The sequence below is a fragment of the Podarcis gaigeae genome (genome assembly GCF_964106915.1).
Source record: "Podarcis gaigeae genome assembly, chromosome: 6".
In the NCBI taxonomy this organism is placed as follows: Eukaryota; Metazoa; Chordata; class Lepidosauria; order Squamata; family Lacertidae; genus Podarcis; species Podarcis gaigeae.
The window spans coordinates 3680671-3697678 of NC_139682.1; the positions used below are offsets into that span (position 1 = coordinate 3680671).

General features: G+C 50.7%; 2 protein-coding genes across 5 annotated transcripts in view; both read right to left on the bottom strand.

The window, feature by feature from the left end:
- The window catches only part of HM13 (histocompatibility minor 13), a 29617-nt gene extending 22832 nt beyond the window's left edge, over window positions 1–6785 (bottom strand). For 2 of the 4 annotated variants that reach the window (XM_083744568.1, XM_083744566.1), the window contains exons 1-2: window positions 6517–6785; window positions 2108–2206 (exon numbers count right to left, since the gene is read on the bottom strand). In XM_083744568.1, coding sequence (XP_083600694.1) covers window positions 2108–2206; window positions 6517–6681 — 264 coding nt within the window. In that variant the 5' untranslated portion in view covers window positions 6682–6785. The remainder of the gene's footprint in view (window positions 1–2107; window positions 2207–6516) is intronic. The other 2 variants (XM_083744565.1, XM_083744567.1) reach the window with 2 other exon arrangements.
- Window positions 6786–11693: 4908 nt separating this feature from the next.
- The window catches only part of REM1 (RRAD and GEM like GTPase 1), a 28075-nt gene continuing 22760 nt past the window's right edge, over window positions 11694–17008 (bottom strand). The window contains exon 5 of the mRNA XM_083744693.1: window positions 11694–11963. Coding sequence (XP_083600819.1) covers window positions 11796–11963 — 168 coding nt within the window. The 3' untranslated portion in view covers window positions 11694–11795. The remainder of the gene's footprint in view (window positions 11964–17008) is intronic.

The following is a 17008-nucleotide window of genomic DNA, read 5'->3' on the forward strand; positions in this document are numbered from 1 at the left end:
CGGCCCTCCAGATGTTTTGGGACTACAACTCCCATCATCCCTAGCTAACAGGACCAGTGGTCAGGGATGATGGGAAGGATAGTCTCAAAACATCTGGAGGGCTGAGTTTGCCTATGCCTGAGCATGAGGAACGGAGCCATCTTGGTGGTTGTAGAGCCTGGATTATGGAAGACACACACACACCCCCCCGCCAAGCAGGAATGCACCGGGCACCATCTTTGCCTTTAGACAATGGGTGGATTTTTTATTTATTTCAGCTAAATAAAGCTGCTGCTTCTTATTCATTTTGTCCAGTCTGCCACTTTTAGATATTTCAGTTCTTTTAAAACATTATCCTGTTGTCTCAGTTGATATTTCAATGGTACTGCCTTTATCGTTCCATTACACTGCTTTTAATTGTGTGATTTTGTGTTTCATCCACTTTACCAAGTACATAGTTTTCGGAAATCCTGAATAGAAAGGCTGGATAAGATAGCTAAAAGCTGGAATTGTCCCCCCAGTATATTACAGTGGTACCTCGGGTTAAGTACTTAATTCGTTCTGGAGGTCCGTTCTTAACCTGAAACTGTTCTTAACCTGAAGCACCACTTTAGCTAATGGGGCCTCCTGCTGCTGCTGCTGCGCCGCCGGAGCATGATTTCTGTTCTCATCCTGAAGCAAAGTTCTTAACCCGAGGTACTATTTCTGGGTTAGTGGAGTCTGTAACCTGAAGCGTATGTAACCTGAGGTACCACTGTAGACTGTTTGTACAAGTAAAATCTCCTCTTACTAGTACAGTGTAATATACAGTGGTGCCTCGCAAGACGAAATTAATTCGTTCCGCATGTCTTTTCGTCTTGCGAGTTTTTCGTCTTGCGAAGCACGGTTTCCCATAGGAATGCATTGAAAATCAATCAATGCGTTCCTATGGAAACCGCCTTCAGACCAGGTTTGGGGACAGTCTGTCCCCCGACCACTTCTGAAGGCCGACGGGGGGGGGCGAAAGTCTTTGCTTCCCCCCCCCTTCCCGGGACAGCGGAGACTTCTCCGCTGTCCTGGGGCGATTTTAAAATGCTGGCGGGCGGCAGCGAAGCCTTCGCTGCCGCCCACCAGCATTTTAAAAACCCCGGGACAGCGGAGGACTTCTCCGCTGTCCGGGGCGATCTTAAAATGCTGGCGGGCGGCAGCGCTGCCGCCCGCCAGCATTTTAAAATCCCCCGGGAAGGCAGGCAGGGGGGACAAAGACTTTTGCCCCCCACCCGCCTTCAGAAGAGGTCCAGAGGGCTCTCCAAGCTGCGGATAGCAGCCTGCTGCCCCGCGCGAGGGGCAGACATTCGCAGCTTGGGGAGCCCTGCAAGACTTCCCCTGCAGGGCTCCCCAAGCGGCGAATGTCTGCCCCGCGCGAGGGGCGCTCTGCTTAAGAGCGCCCCTCGCGCGGGGCAGCAGGCTGCTATCCGCAGCCTAGGCGGGAACTCTTCTGAAGGCTGGGGGGAGAAGGGCTTTTCTTCCCACCGCCAGCCTTCAGAACAGCCTTCTGAATGTTGGTGGTAGGGAGGAAAAACCATCCTCCCACCGCAAGCCCCAGGAACAGAGGAGAAGCCCTTCGCGCCTTGTCCTCTGTTCCCGGACCTCCCACCGCAAGCCTTAGGACAGGTCCAGGAACAGAGGAGAAGGCGCGCTGCGCTTCCCCGCTGTCCCCGGAGATTTCCCTATGGGCTTTCGTCTTGCGAAGCAAGCCCATAGGGAAATTCGTCTTGCGAAGCCGCTAAAAAATCGGAAAACCCTTTCGTCTTGCGGGTTTTTCGTTTAGCGAGGCATTCGTCTTGCGGGGCACCACTGTACTGGCATACCCAGCCTTTTTGAAAGCTGGAAACCTCGGGCTGCAGATGAAAGACCTTCTTCTACCAGCATCGGACAGCATCCACCTGCAAAATGCTCAGCACCCCACAGCTCCCAGAGGCCCGATGGAGACACCACACTATTGCGAATACTTCTGACAGGAAGGTTTCTGCCACTTCCCCCTCCCCAGGAGCAATTCTGCTTCCTCTACACCCACAAAAGGGAGAGTTATTGGATGAGCTATCAGCCAGCAGAAGACTGCAATAAGATCCCCAGTGGTTTTACTTACTTTGAAGAAGAGATAGAGGCCTAAGAGGGTGCAGCTGGCAACGATAGGAAAGCGGGCAGCATCTCGGCTGGTAATGGTCTCCGGCATATCTGAAGCATTCTAGAGGAAGAGTTGGTCAAATGTTAGCCCCTTAGGGCGGGAAGGATAACTTATTCAGAACTCTAGAAGCAAAGATATTAAGAATACAGAGGTACCTCTGGACGCGAACAGGATCTGTTCTGGAGCCCCGTTTGCATCCTGAGCAGAACTCAACCTGCGTCTGGGCATCGCGATTCACCGCTTCTGCGCGTGACTTCATTTTGAGTGTCTGCGCATGAGCGAGCGGCAAAACCCAGAAGTAACCCGTTCCGTTACTTCTGGGTCGCTGCGGAACGCAACCCGAAAATGCTCAACCTGAAGCTACTTTAATAACAGTAATAATAATAATTTATTATTTATACCCCGCCCATCTGGCTGGGCTTCCCCAGCCACTCTGGGCGGCTTCCAAAAAAAATATTAAAATACAGTAATGCATCAAACATTAAAAGCTTCCTTAAACAGGGCTGCCTTCAGGTGTCTTCTAAAAGTCTGGTAGTTGTTGTTCTCTTTGACATCTGGTGGGAGGACATTCCACAGGGCGGGTGCCACCACCGAGAAGGCCCTCTGCCTGGTTCCCTGTAACTTGGCTTATCGCTGGGAGGGAACCGCCAGAAGGCCCTTGGCGCTGGACCTCAGTGTCTGGGCAGAATGATGGGGGTGAAGACGCTCCTTCAGATATACTGGACCGAGGCCGTTTAGGGCTTTAAAGGTCAGCACCAACACTTTGAATTGTGCTCTGAAACGTACTTTAACCCGAGGTATGACTGTACAAGAAGAGCCTGCTGGAAGAGGCCAATGGACCATCTAGTCCAGCATCCTATTATTCTTTAGATGCCTTTGGGAAACTAGCACACAGGATTCAAGCACAAGAGTCCTCACAAGAGCACAAGAGTTTCTAGCAACTGATATTCAGAAGCACAGCATTGCCGTTGCGGCTGGTAGCCTCTGATAGGCCTCTCCTCTGCCAAGAATTTGTCCAATCCTTTTTTGAAAGCCATCTAAATTGGTAGCCATCATTGCCTCCTGTGGGAGCCAATTCCATAATTTAACTATGCATTGCATGGAGGACTTTCCTGAATCTTCAGAGATTTAGCTTCACTGGATGTCCACACATGTTACAAGATAGCCCATCAGCCTGGACACTGACCAATGTGCTCTTCCCTATTTCCCGCTGGAAGCAGAATAACTGCAATGTAGGGCAGATATTGCATCCACTTAACCACATCTGCTTTTACAGCCCTCAGGAAACTTGAGCAATGAGGTTGCCAGGCACACTCAGAGGCAAATTAGTTTCCCTATTGGAATGCGGTCATATGGAAATTTGCTCTGATACACTCACACAAACACCTTTTTCACTGTTTTTCAGCTTCTTGTTCTGAAGACATTTTTGTGACAAATACCTTTCGATGCAGCACTACATGGCCAGTTGAGGTATCAGCCTGCAATTATTTTTAATACGACATGGTGGCTCAATCCACCTGCTCCTGAAACGTTTTTGTTATATCAGACCTGAAATAGTTTGTGGACAGTCGGCATCCCTTCCAAAATTCAGAAAGGGAAACTGAAGGAAGTTGGAGGAGAACAGGTTCCCCTTTTGTTTCCAGGCTCATAACTTCTGTGAGTGGGACGCAGGTGGCGCTGTGGGTTAAACCACAGAGCCTAGGGCTTGCCGATCAGAAGGTCGGCAGTTTGAATCCCCGCGACGGGGTGAGCTCCCGTTGCTCAGTCCCAGCTCCTGCCCACCTAGCAGTTTGAAAGCACGTCCAAGTGCCAGTAGATAAATAGGTACCGCTCCAGCGGGAAGGTAAACGGTGTTTCCGTGCGCTGCTCTGGTTCGCCAGAAGCGGCTTAGTCATGCTGGCCACATGACCCAGAAGCTGTACGCCAGCTCCCTCGGCCTATAGAGCGAGATGAGCGCTGCAACCCCAGAGTCGCCCGCGACTGGACCTAATGGTCAGGGGTCCCTATACCTTTAACTTCTGTGAGTATGTCTGCAAGGCCGAATTATACCACCTCTAAATAAATTAACAGGTCTGACTATCTTGGGCTGGAACCACAAACCGATTCCATGACTTTCTTTATCCCAGTGCCCTCCCCACAGCTTCCAGCACTAAAACAACAGATGTTAAATATGTATCAGGTGAAGTATTTCCTTTTTTAAAAAAACGATTCCTTCCAGCCTCAGTGCACGAATCCAAGATTACCCACATGGATTTTGCTTTCTTATCTGCAGCCTACACAACACTCACAATTTCATAAAGGGAAATGTACAGAAAGGGGCTAATGTAGCATATGCAAAACATGAATTCTCTACAGAAGCAGCTCGTCAGCACACAGCTAGCCACAACTGCCTGCCCAAGGAAGCACTCAAGCATCTAAGGAGGAGGGGCATGCTCTCCACTTTGGCCCTGTTGCCTGCTAACACGTCAGTTGGCCTCCTTCCTTCCGTCCCAAGTTCTCCCCAAGGTGCACACTCAAGAGCAAAGGAACAAAAAGTCCTGTGCTAAATAGGCCAACGCTACTGCATGTAGCAAAGTGAATCCTTTTTCAACTTGGAAGGGAAGAAACCCTTGCTGGAGTGCATGTTTTTCACACACACACACACACACACACACACACACACAGGGGGTTGGTATAGATGGCCCTCAGGTTCCCTTCGCATTCTACAAGTCTATTATTCTAAGCTCTGGACATGGTCAGAAGTAAAAAAAAGAACAATTAGACAGGGCACCTAATTGCAGCATGTGGGGAGAACATGCCATCACCACATGTATGCAAAGATGGCCCTGCTTTCTAACACAGGCATTGGCACACAGAATCACAGAAATATAGTTGGCTATTCAGGTACTGGGAGGAAGCAAAGATGCCTGCTGCAAGCCCAAGACTGGAGGGGGTGTCAGAGATTATTATTATTATTAATACCCTGCCAATCTGGCTGGGTTTCCCCAGCCACTCTGGGCGGCTTCCAATGAAAGATTAAAAATACATTAAAACCTCAGTCATTAAAAACTTCCCTAAACAGGGCTGCCTTCAGATGTCTTCTAAACGTTAAATAGTTGTTTATTTCTTTGACATCTGGTGGGAGGGTGTCTACAGGGCGGGCGCCACTACCGAGAAGGCTCTCTGCCTGGTTCCCTGTAACTTGGCTTCTCGCAGTGAGGGAACTGCCAGAAGGCCATCGGTGCTGGACCTTAGTGTCCGGGCAGAATGATGGGGGTGGAGATGCTCCTTCAGGGAGTCCAAGAACACAATAACCCCATGAACATAATGTCCCTCTGCTCCCTTTCACCATATGCTGCTATTCAGGGGTAGACTGCCTCTGTGCACAAAGGCTCCACTTAACCACCATGGCTAACCACAGCCAACGGCACCAACCTCCTTCACAAGAAACATGGAACCTGCTTTGATAGCAAAGCGGGCTCCCTCTAAAGGGGGTTTACTCTCTTGCACCCAAGGCTTTTAAACAGAGGTTGGACGTCCACCTGGCAGGGGTTCTTCAGCGGCCATTCCTGCATTGCAGAGGGTTGGGCTGGATAGTCTTCTGGGATCCCTTCCAGCCCTATGATTCTATGGGAAGCTAGTAAACCATTTACCCAAGTCAAGCCTTTACCAAAGGTGCCGTGGGCTTTGAAGACCCTTGAACTCAGGACACAAGGGAGAAACGTGCGAAGAGGAAGGCACGCTTGGCAAATTCACACTGAGATCAACTTCCACCGGGGAACCAATGTTCCCACTGTGGAAGGACTTGTGGATCCAGAACTGGCCTCCACAGTCACTTATGGACTCACTGTTAAAACCGTGTCTATGGAAGACAATCTTACTCGGCTACGATCTTACTCCCACCAGATGTCAAAGAGAACAACAACTACCAGACTTTTAGAAGACATCTGAAGGCAGCCCTCTTTAGGGAAGCTTTTAATGCTTGATGGATGACTGTATTTTATTTTTGTTGGAGTAGCTGGGGTATAAATAATAATAAGTGATCGCCAGAGAAGAAAAGGTCAAACCATTAGGTCCACCTGGCCCAGTACTGCCTGCACTGACTGGCAGCCGCTGGATGGAACTGTAGGCCGGGGGGGGGGGATCCTTCGCAGCCCTACCTGGAAATACCGTTTTGGGTGTGCCCTGAGCAGAGGGGCCCGTTTTGCATGCCAGGCAGATACCCTCTACCCCTCTGCGTCTCTCCCCCGGGTTCATCCTGCTCCACAAGCCCCCCTCATGTCTCGTGGAGTTCCGCCGGCCCCTGGCGGGCGCGGGCCGCCGTCTCCCACTTCGGAGAGGGAGGGGGTCCCACCCTGGCCGCCCCCCCCCCGCCCCTTCCCCCGCCTCACCTTCCCCTTCGCGCAGGAGACGGAGCGCAGCGCCCCGAAGAAGATGGGCAGCAGGGCCATGAGCACCAGGCTGCCGTAGGCCAGCGCCATGCCCTCCGGGGTGGCGGGAGGCCGAGCCCCGGCAGCCCCGGCCCCGCTCCCGTTGTGCGCCTCGGCCTGCTCCATCCTCTCCAGTCCCCAACGCAGTCCGCACTTCCGGCCCGGCGGAGGCGGCCTCGGCGGCGCCCAGGGACACGTTCCCTTAAGGAGCCGGAAGTGCGTCGCGGCGCGTGCGCGGACGGCGGGCGCAGGCCCCGCCCCTTGGATACGGCGCAGGGCCTCCCCGTTGCTAAGGGAACCAGGCGCCCGGGCCTGCATCTCGCTTTGGGGGAAGGGGAAGGGAAGGATGCTGAAGGCGGAGGGAGGCCCCCCCCCTCGCCTCCTGTCTTCCGTTTAACCTCGGGTTTATTTTCAGTTATTGTTGGTATTCTTGCAATTAATATTTATGAATTGGGAGGAAAGCAATGGCAAACCTAGACAGCATCATAAAAAGCAGAGACATCACTGTTATCTGTATAGTTCAAGCTCTGGTTTTCCCAGTAGTGATGTATGGAAGTGAGAGCTGGACCATAAAGAAGGCTGATCGCCGAAGAATTGATGCTTTTGAATTATGGTGCTGGAGGAAACTCTTGAGAGTCCCATAGACCGCAATTTTATTTATTTATTTATTTATTTATTTATTTATTTATTTATTTATTTATACCCTGCCCATCTGGCTGAGTTTCCCCAGCCACTCAAGCTGCAGATGGGTTAGGGCGGTGGTTTTTCCACCAAGAACTGCTCTCCTCTGTCACTTGACACAAACACACACACACACACACACACACAGGGCTGTGCTTGTGTCTGATCAGCTCTGCTGGAGCCTGAGAAAGACCGAGACAGAGATAGGAGGAGCTGGAGAAAAAGGACACTTCTTGGTCATCCAGGACCTACTTTCTCCCTTTTGGTTCTACTTCTGCCATTACTGTCTCAACCAAGGGCCTTTGATTGCTCCACTCGGCTTGGAAGTCTCCAGCTGAACCACTCCCAACACAAGATGAATCAAGTGACAGCAATGAGGATGTGAAACAGAGAAGAAAACCATGGCCAAGACAACCAGCTCAATTCTCCAGTCATGGCTGGCTCCCATCCAGGGCCAGCTGCAGGGTGGCTGGGACCGACGGCTGTTGTTTTCCAAAAGATCTGCAGAGCTCCAGGTTGGCAAAAGCTGCTTTGGGATGTTGTTGTTGTTTAGTTGTTTAATCACGTCCGACTCTTCGTGACCCCCTGGACCAGAGCATGCCAGGCACTCCTGTCTTCCACTGCCTCCTGCAGTTTGGTCAAACTCATGCTGGTAGCTTCAAGATCACTGTCCAACCATCTCGTCCTCTGTCGTCCCCTTCTGCTTGCGCCCTCCATCTTTCCCAAAATCAGGGTCTTCTCCAGGGAGTCTTCTCTTCTCATGAGGTGGCCAAAGTCTTGGAGTCTCAGCTTCAGGATCTGTCCTTCCAGGGAGCACTCAGGGCTGATTTCCTTCAGAATGGAGAGGTTTGATCTTCTTGCAGTCCATGGGACTCTCAAGAGTCTCCTCCAGCACCAGAATTCAAAAGCATCAATTCTTCTGTGATCAGCCTTCTTTGTGGTCCAGATCTCACTTCCATACATTACTACTGGGAAAACCATAGCTTGAACTATACGGACCTTTGTCGGCAAGGTGATGTCTCTGATTTTAAGATGCTGTCTAGGTTTGTCAATGCTTTTCTCCCAAGAAGCAGGCATCTTTTAATTTCGTGACTGCATTTCACCATCTGCAGTGATCATGGAGTCCAAGAAAGTAAAATCTTTCACTGCTTTGGGATGATCTTCTGATAATCTTCATAGCCTCCAGGGGGCAGCACAAACCCACAACATGGACTGGACAGTCATGATGTCAAGAGAGACCATCCCAACCTCAGAGTGTGCATACCCTCCAACATTTCTCCAGTGGAAATAGGAACGTCTTAAGGAAAAGTGGGACATTGTGGGATCTAATCAGAAACCAGGATGGCTTCTCTAAATCAGGGGTGTCCCTGGAAAATAGGGGCACTCAGGGGATCTGCGTGTGTTTGGGTGCTGTGGAGTTAGATTAACTGCCTTTTTCTTTCCTATTGGTGGCATTTTAATTTTGGGGCAGGCTCCTGTTTTGTCAACCTTTTGGAAACAACTGAGAGTGAAATAAAAAAAAAAGCTGGGAGTTCCTGCCAAGCCCCAAAGATCAGCAAATGCTAACATAACAGAAGTGAGTTTGCCCAGTGACATAGAGTATTTAGAACTTTATTTCCTCCTATTCTGAAGGCTTGGTGTGGATTATAAAGTAACAGCAAAACTGAGGCCCAAAAAAATGAATACAAGAATGCAATCCTATAAAACTAATTCTTTTTTTAAAGTTAGAGTCTATAATTGCACAATAATATAGAAGTGTGTGTGGGAAAACAGCTGCAGAACAAGTTCCCAACATTATTGGACACAGCTACTAAAATTCTCTTTGCTCACAAAGAGCGATAGCCTCCACACATCCAGACTATCACATTCTCTTCCCTAACCTCAGATTGCAAGGGGGGAAAGACAGAGATTTCAGTGTCAAGCTATTATTATTATTATTATTATTATTATTATTATTATTATTATTATTTGGGTTGCTCCAGCCACTCTAAGAGGCTTCCAGCAAATTATAAAACCCCAGTAAAACATCACATACTAAAAACATCCTGATACAGGGCTGCCTTAGATTTCTTCTAAAAGTCGGAAGGATGTTTATTTCCTTGGCATCTGTAACTGAAATATGTATCTGGGTTCACTGGAAAGAATAACCTCAGGAATGAGCAATGCCACAACCACCAGCCCATTTCACAGATTCTTCCTTTGGCTGAACGGCGCACGAGTGGAATGCCTCATTGCTGCTGGAACAATTAAACCCCTTGGGTGCTGTACCTCGTGAGAAGCTATTTATGTGACGCTTCCCATAGTTTGACCCCTCTCAAGCACATCATTGCCTTCCCTCAGCTACAAAACGAGACCAGGAGTCGCAGCCATCAGAAGATCAGCGGCTCAAATCCCCATGATGGGGTGAGCTCCTGTTGCTCAGTCCCTGCTCCTGCCCACCTAGCAGTTCGAAAGCACACCAGTGCAAGTACATAAATAGGTACCGCTCCGGCGGGAAGGTAAACAGCTGCTCTGGTTCGCCAGAAGCGGCTCAGTCATGCTGGCCACATGACCCAGAAGCTGTATGCCGGCTCCCTCGGCCAATAAAGTGAGATGAGCACCGCAACCCCAGAGTTGGCCACAACTGGACCTAATGGTCAGGGGTCCCTTTACCTTTACCTTCCCATAGTTTAACCACTCTCAAGCACATCACTGCCTTCCCTCCACTACAAAACGAGACCAGGAGTCGTGGCCGTGTGGCTGAAATGCAGGCTATGCAGAAAGCCATTTCACACAAGCAGATTCCCACAATACGTGAATCTTTCCAGCCGCCTCTCTCGGGGACCTTCTCCTCACTAGATCCACCTGGGTGCCATTTGCGGCACAACCAAGTGACCAGGTCCCCAGCCTTGTAAATGAAATCAAATGTTCCGCATAGCTGGAGGGCAGCCAAGGAGCTCTGGAATATTGGCTGCAATATGTATTTTCTTTCGGAATACTTCCCCCCCTTCTGGGTTGCTGGCAAGCCAGTTGTGTTTGTGTGCACGCACGCAAACTGTGTCACCGTTTCCTATCCCTCTGTGCTCCTCGGCGTAATGTAATCTAGCCTCTCCTGTTACTCAGAAGTCTGTGGCTATCAGCGGATCGGGGCGGCATCTGTTTGCGGAGTGGCTCCTTTCCTTCAACTCTGCATGAACCCAACTTCAGAGGGGCAGAGGGCTTGTCGATTCACCCCCCAGGCCATGTTTGCTTGCCTATCCTGAATGCCAACCTTCTATTAAGAGAGGTGGAGGCATCTTGGCATGCCAGATCCCTCCCCTGATCCCATCACTGGCTCCCACAAACAGTCGTGATGACCACTAACTCACAAAGACAAGCTCACAAAGGCTCTCAGTAGCTACTACTCATGATGGCTAAGTCCTGCCTCCCCTGTCGGAGGCAGTGTGTCTCTGAAGACCTGTTGCTGGGAACTGCAAGTTGGGTGAATGCTGTTGCAGTGCATAAACTACGGAACTCACTGCCACAGGACACTGGTTATCCACTGTAAGAAGAGAAGATTGGACTAGATGGGCTTTTTGTCGAATCCAGTGGCTAGGCTCTTCCTCCTGAACTTGGTGCAATGGGCTGTGAAATATACTCGGAGTCAAGTGTGAATTTCATGCTCTTTATTCAGCTCATAGTAGCAAGGAACGAAACTTTCCCCAAAGCATCTAGCTATATACAGTGGTACCTCTGGATGCGAATGGGAGCCGCTCTGGAGGCCCGTTCACAACCTGAGAAGAACGCAACCCATGTCTGCGTGTGCGCGGGTCGCGATTCACCACTTCTGTGCATGCGCGTGATGTCATTTTGAGCGTCTGCGCATGCGCAAGCAGCGAAACCCGGAAGTAACGTGTTCCGTTACTTCCAGGTTGCCACAGATCACAACCCAAAAATGAAGCAACTTTAACCCGAGGTATGACTGTATACGGGATGCGGGTGGCGCTGTGGGTTAAACCACAGAGCCTAGGACTTGCCGATCAGAAGGTCGGTGGTTCGAATCGAATCCCAGCGATGGAGTGAGCTCCTGTTGCTCGGTCCCTGCTCCTGCCAACCTAGCAGTCCGAAAGCACGTCAAAGTGCAAGTAGATAAATAGGTATCGCTTCGGCGGGAAGGTAAAAGGCATTTCCGTGCGCTGCTCGGGTTCGCCAGAAGCGGCTTGGTCCTGCTGGCCACATGACCCGGAAGCTGTACGCCGGCTCCCTCGGCCAGTAAAGCGAGATGAGCGCCGCAACCCCAGAGTCGGCCACGACTGGACCTAACGGTCAGGGGTCCCTTTACCCGTTACTTTTTTATGACTGTATACATTATTTACACAATGGGCCCCGTGTGATTGGCTAATTCCAGGCTGCTCCTGTAGGCCAATCAGGTTGCGGATTCACCTCACCTGGAGCTGGATTGGGTGGCTCCTGCGGACCAATCAGACTGCTGCATTCTGGATCCTATTGATCTAGGATTCAGCTCAGTACATAACAGGCTGGCCTCTGGAAATTAGTGGTCCTACAATTTCAAGGCCATATTTACATTCTTCGCCCCATAACTATGGAATACCAGAATAGGCCATAACGTTCCTACATCCTCTCCAAGTTCTCCAGTTTGGAAATGGATTGGTCCCCTCTCCATGCTCCTGGGACACGATGCTTTCCATTCCTTGCCTCTTCTTGACTTGTTCTCGTGACCCCATCAAAATTCTGAATGGACACAGAACCTGGGTGAGGGAGAGGGAGATTCTTCCGAAAAGCACCCTTAAAAAAAAGAAAAAAAGAGTCCAACAATCTATTTTAAGGCCCTAGAAGGGATGATTCATCATTTCACATTTCAGCCTAAGAGCAGAGATAAAAAGGCTCAAAGGACCGTTGGCTGTGTTTTGTTTATTAAGGTCTGGCCTTCTTCCTGGCTCTTTCCATTGGACAAAAACCGCCCATAAATTCTCTCGCACAAGTCCCACTGAAGTGGAAAGAAGTCGCCTCACACTGAGTCATAGCTTTGCTCCATCTTGCTCAGTAAAAAGCTGGACTTTGGTATTTCAAATCTCAGCGGTGCCCTGGAAGAGGTCAGAATTTGGCACACCGCCCAACTCTTGCCTTCTGTTCTGCTCAATCCACTACGTCACAGTTGCAGCGCCCTGCAGCGCCCACTAGGCTTCCGCTGCCCTAAGTTCGCCCCTGCTCAGTATTGTCCTCACTGACAGACCGCAACTCTGCCGCATTTCGGACGGAAGCTAGCAGATGAAATTGCCAGGCTGAAGCCCGTGGAGGGACTTGGGTGTTGTGTTGTCATTCCCCAATTGTCTCTGTTTTTTCTTTCCTTTTCCATGGATCTCTGAGGTTGCTGAGGTTGCCTCAAGTCCCCACCTGAATATTATTATTATTATTTATACCCCACGACTCTGGGCAGCTTCCCACATAATATAAAAACATTACAAAATGTAAAAGATTAAAAACTTCCCTGAACAGCCTTCAGATGTCTTCTAAGAGTTACAGTGGTACCTCAGGTTAAGTACTTACCATAATTCGTTCTGGAGGTCTGTTCTTAACCTGAAACTTTTCTTAACCTGAGGTACCACTTTAGCTAATGGGGCTCCCGCTGCACCACTGCTGCACGATTTCTGTTCTCATCCTGAAGCAAAGTTCTTAACCTGAGGTAATATTTCTGGGTTAGCGGAGTCTGTAACCTGAAGCGTATGTAACCTGAAGCGTCTGTAACCCGAGATACTACTGTATCTCCCTGACATCGGATGGGAGACAATGCTGCGTTCTGGATTAGTTGTAGTTTCAGAGTCACCGTCAGAGGTAGCCCCGTGTAGAGTGCATTGCAGTAGTCCAAGTGGGAGATAACCAGTTTTACCTCATTTGGGACCAGGGAGTCCCCCAGCCCACCCTGTGCCCCCTAAACAGTATTTCTGCCTTGTCAACAGCTGCAAAGAGAACTGCAGCTCTTAAGGAAACCAGCAGAATTTTTAAATAAACGGCTGTCTAGCTTTGTAAGGTAAAGGTAAAGGGACCCCTGACCATTAGGTCCAGTGGTGGTCGACTCTGGGGTTGCGGCGCTCATCTCCCTTTATTGGCCAAGGGAGCCAGCGTCCAGCTTCCGGGTCATGTGGCCAGCAGGACTAAGCCGCTTCTGGCGAACCAGAGCAGCACACGGAAACACCGTTTACCTTGCCGCCAGAGCGGTACCTATTTATCTACTTGCACTTTGACGTGCTTTCAAACTGCTAGGTTGGCAGCAGCAGGGACTAAGCAACGGGAGCTCACCCCGTCACGGGGATTCGAACCGCCGACCTTCTGATCGTCAGGTCCTAGGCTCTATGGTTTAACCCACAGCGCCACCCGCATCCCATCTAGCTTTGTAGTGCCTTCAAAGACAGATAATGGAAGATCATACCAAGTTTTATGGTATTCTCAGGTGGGCGCCATTGCCATTATAACACGGGAGGCGATCATGGTGAGTTCTGCGACTTTCCCCCCAGAAAAATAAGTCAATAGGCTCTTGCCTCCATAAAGGATAGAACAGACTGAAAAGAGGGAAGCCTGCTGCAAGGTATGCAACCCGGCTGCAGAGAGAAGAGGAGCTCTGTGGGAGTCTTAGGCTGGTGCTAACTTGCTTTTGTTCCACAGTCTCCCTTTCGAAGCTCCCAGCTGGGCTTCTCTCTCTCTGTGGCTGAAGCTGCTGCCCTCAATAGCCACGCAAGATGGAATCGATCTTCCAACAGGCCGAGCGCTGTGACCAGAGGGGAAGAGGCTTGAAGCGGTGCCAACCCCAACGAAATGGTGCGTCGGGCCACTTGCCAGCAATTGCTGAGCGCATTGTTTTAGCTGCCTCGGCACGTCCCTGCTTTATCCCCAATAAACAGATGCGATAAAATCGAAACAGCCCTTGCCGCAAATCTGCCGGGAAGGTCTCTTGCACAAGGGAAATCGAGGTGGTGCGATAGCCATCTTCAAATATCCAAAGGGCCTTCACGTGGAAGAGGGAGCAAGTTCTGAGTACGGGAGCCCGTTCAGGGTGCTGGGAACTGTAGCACCACTGGGTGCTGTAACATGGTTCTCTTTGTGTGGGGGGGGGTGCTTTAAAGGTATGGGGTGCATGCAGAGACAGCCTGGTTTGTACATGCACTGAAGAAATGAACCTTTGCTGCCAATTTTCGTAATAGACCAGTGTCAGGGGCTCAGGAGCAGAGGCACAGGAGAGGGAGGAAATGGAGAGCGAGGGGGAGGAATCCGAGGGGAGCGTAGGCGGTGACATTGGTCAGAGGGATTCCATGAGCCTCTCCAGCGAATCGGAAGATTCACAGAAGGGAGCGCCGATGGCCAGGGCAAGGGAGGTGCCAAGGGGGAAACCCCAGAAGGAAGGGGCCAGCGGGGACTCCCAGAGCAGCAGTTGGAAATCAGGACCAGCTTCCCCACCAGAGCGCAGTGGGGGGGAGGAGTCCCAGGCATCGGGACCAGTGTTCTCACCACCAGCGAGAGGAGATGAGTCAGGATTGACCACGCCTCCATCGGAGAGCGGTCAAGAGGAAAGTTACCGGCTGGGCGCGCGCGCCAAGTTCAAATGTACAGGCGAGCGGCACAGCAGGTAGCCCGGATAGGGAGCCAGGTCCTAAAGCCCGCCGGAAGGAGGGGCAAGACTCAGGGGGGTCAGCGTCAGAAGAGTCCAGAAAGGAGGAAACCCCAGGGGGGCAGAAGGACCCAGAGGAGGAAAGAACAACGGAAGAGGTGGAGTAAGGCTAGAGTCTTAAACTGGTGTCTAAGAGGCGGAGACTCAGATGGAGCTTCGCCCGGTCTAGGTTCTAAGACGTAGAGTTGCACGCTGCGGTTTGGAAATGGAAACTAATCTTCAATAAAGACTTTTATACGTTATTACTGACTAGCGTTGGTCCTCTGTGAGCTGGGACCTAGAGGCAACTCTGACAACCAGTATAAAGTAAGCAGTACATAAGCAGCATACAAAACACTACCAAACCATTCTACGTTCTAAATCTTATATTAATAATCCAAAAATTGAGAGAGCAATGTGCAAGATCTACTACAGAAGCCACAAACAAAATGGAAGATTCAGTCTTTAAAGTTCCTTTAGCCAGGCTCCTGTAGATATCACCGATGTCACCGGCACTTCGTTTGATCAAACCTATCTTCGTTGATACCTAACCCTTGAGCGTAACATCGCTGACACTTCATTTGATCAAACTTAGCTTTGTTGATATCTACAGGAGCCTGGCTAAAGGAACTTTAAAGACTGAATCTTCCTTTTGGACACAATTTGAATGTGTTTTCTGTTTGTGCCTTCTGTAGTAGATCTTGTACATTGCTTTCTCAATTTTTGGATTATTAATATAAGATTTAGAACGTAGATTGGTTTGGTAGTGTTTTGTGTGCCACTTAAAGGTAAAGGGACTCCTGACCATCAGGTCCAGTCGTGCCGACTCTGGGGTTGCAGCGCTCATCTCGCTTTACTGGCTGAGGGAGCTGGCGTACAGCTTCCGGGTCATGTGACCAGCATGACTGAGCCGCTTCTGGCAAACCAGAGCAGCGCATGGAAACGCCCTTTACCTTCCCGCCGGAATGGTACCTCTTTATCTACTTGCACTTTGATGTGCTTTCGAACTGCTAGGTTGGCAGGAGCTGGGACTGAGCAACGGGAGCTCACCCCGTCGCGGGGATTCGAACCGCCAACCTTCTGATCGGCAAGTCCTAGGCTCTGTGGTTTAACCCACAGTGCCACCCGCGTCCCGTATGCCGCTTATGTGCTGCTTACTTTATAATGGTTTGTACATGCAAGCACACACACTTTGGGTCAGACCTGTTGCTGGCTTGCGGCCCCCAGCAGTTTGGCCAAGGTGGCTGGCGGACCTCAGGCCAAAAAAGGTTAGCCACCCCAGTCACATCCGCTTTGCCTCCCCCCCACCAGCCCGCCCTGCCGCTATCTCCCCCCTGACTTGCTCCCTTTGGGCCCTGCATTTTTCTGGGCTAGACCTCACTCTTTCCACTCTGCCTAACTCCTCTTGCCAATTTTCCATCAAGGCAGCCGTGCTCCTTTCCTCTCCTCCCGGTCCACCCCCCTCCCCTCCTTCTCACCTCCCACAGCCGGATGAGAACATGGATATTTTCCTTTGGGGGGGGGAGAGTGAGTGGGGTTGGGGGGAGGCAGCCCAGGCATCTCTTGGAGGAGAGGCCCTTCCGTGCCTGGGGTGCATGAAGACATCTGTTGCATTGCAAGGCTGGGGGGTGGCGGCGTTTGGTTGGAGAGAAGCACTGAGGCTGCAGTTCCTCTCCAACAATAACAAGACGCTTGACGGTTTGCAGAAACCCTGCTCCAGCGGGCGACAGAGCTAGCCTGCGGTTGTCCCAGGAATGGAGCCACAGACCCGTAGAGCTCAAAGGGACCCCTGCAAACCATCTAGTCCAACCCCCCAAAATGCAGAAACATGCAACGATTCCATTGGGGAATCGAACCTGCAACCTTGGCTTTATCAGCACCACCAGCTGATCTATCCACACATGCCAAGCCAAAAAGAAGCCTCTGTTTGGGCCAGAAATCACAGAACAATAGAATCCTAGCATTGGGCGGGGTCCTCCAAAGGCCATCCAGTCGACCCCTTGCAATGCAGGAAATCTCATATAAAGCATTCCTGACAGATGGCCATACAGCCTCTCCTTTAAAACCTCTGAGGAAGGAAGGCTACCCAAGTTGGTGGCTGTCACTGCCTCCTGCATCAGTGAGTTCCATAGTTTTAATTATGTGCTGCTGAAC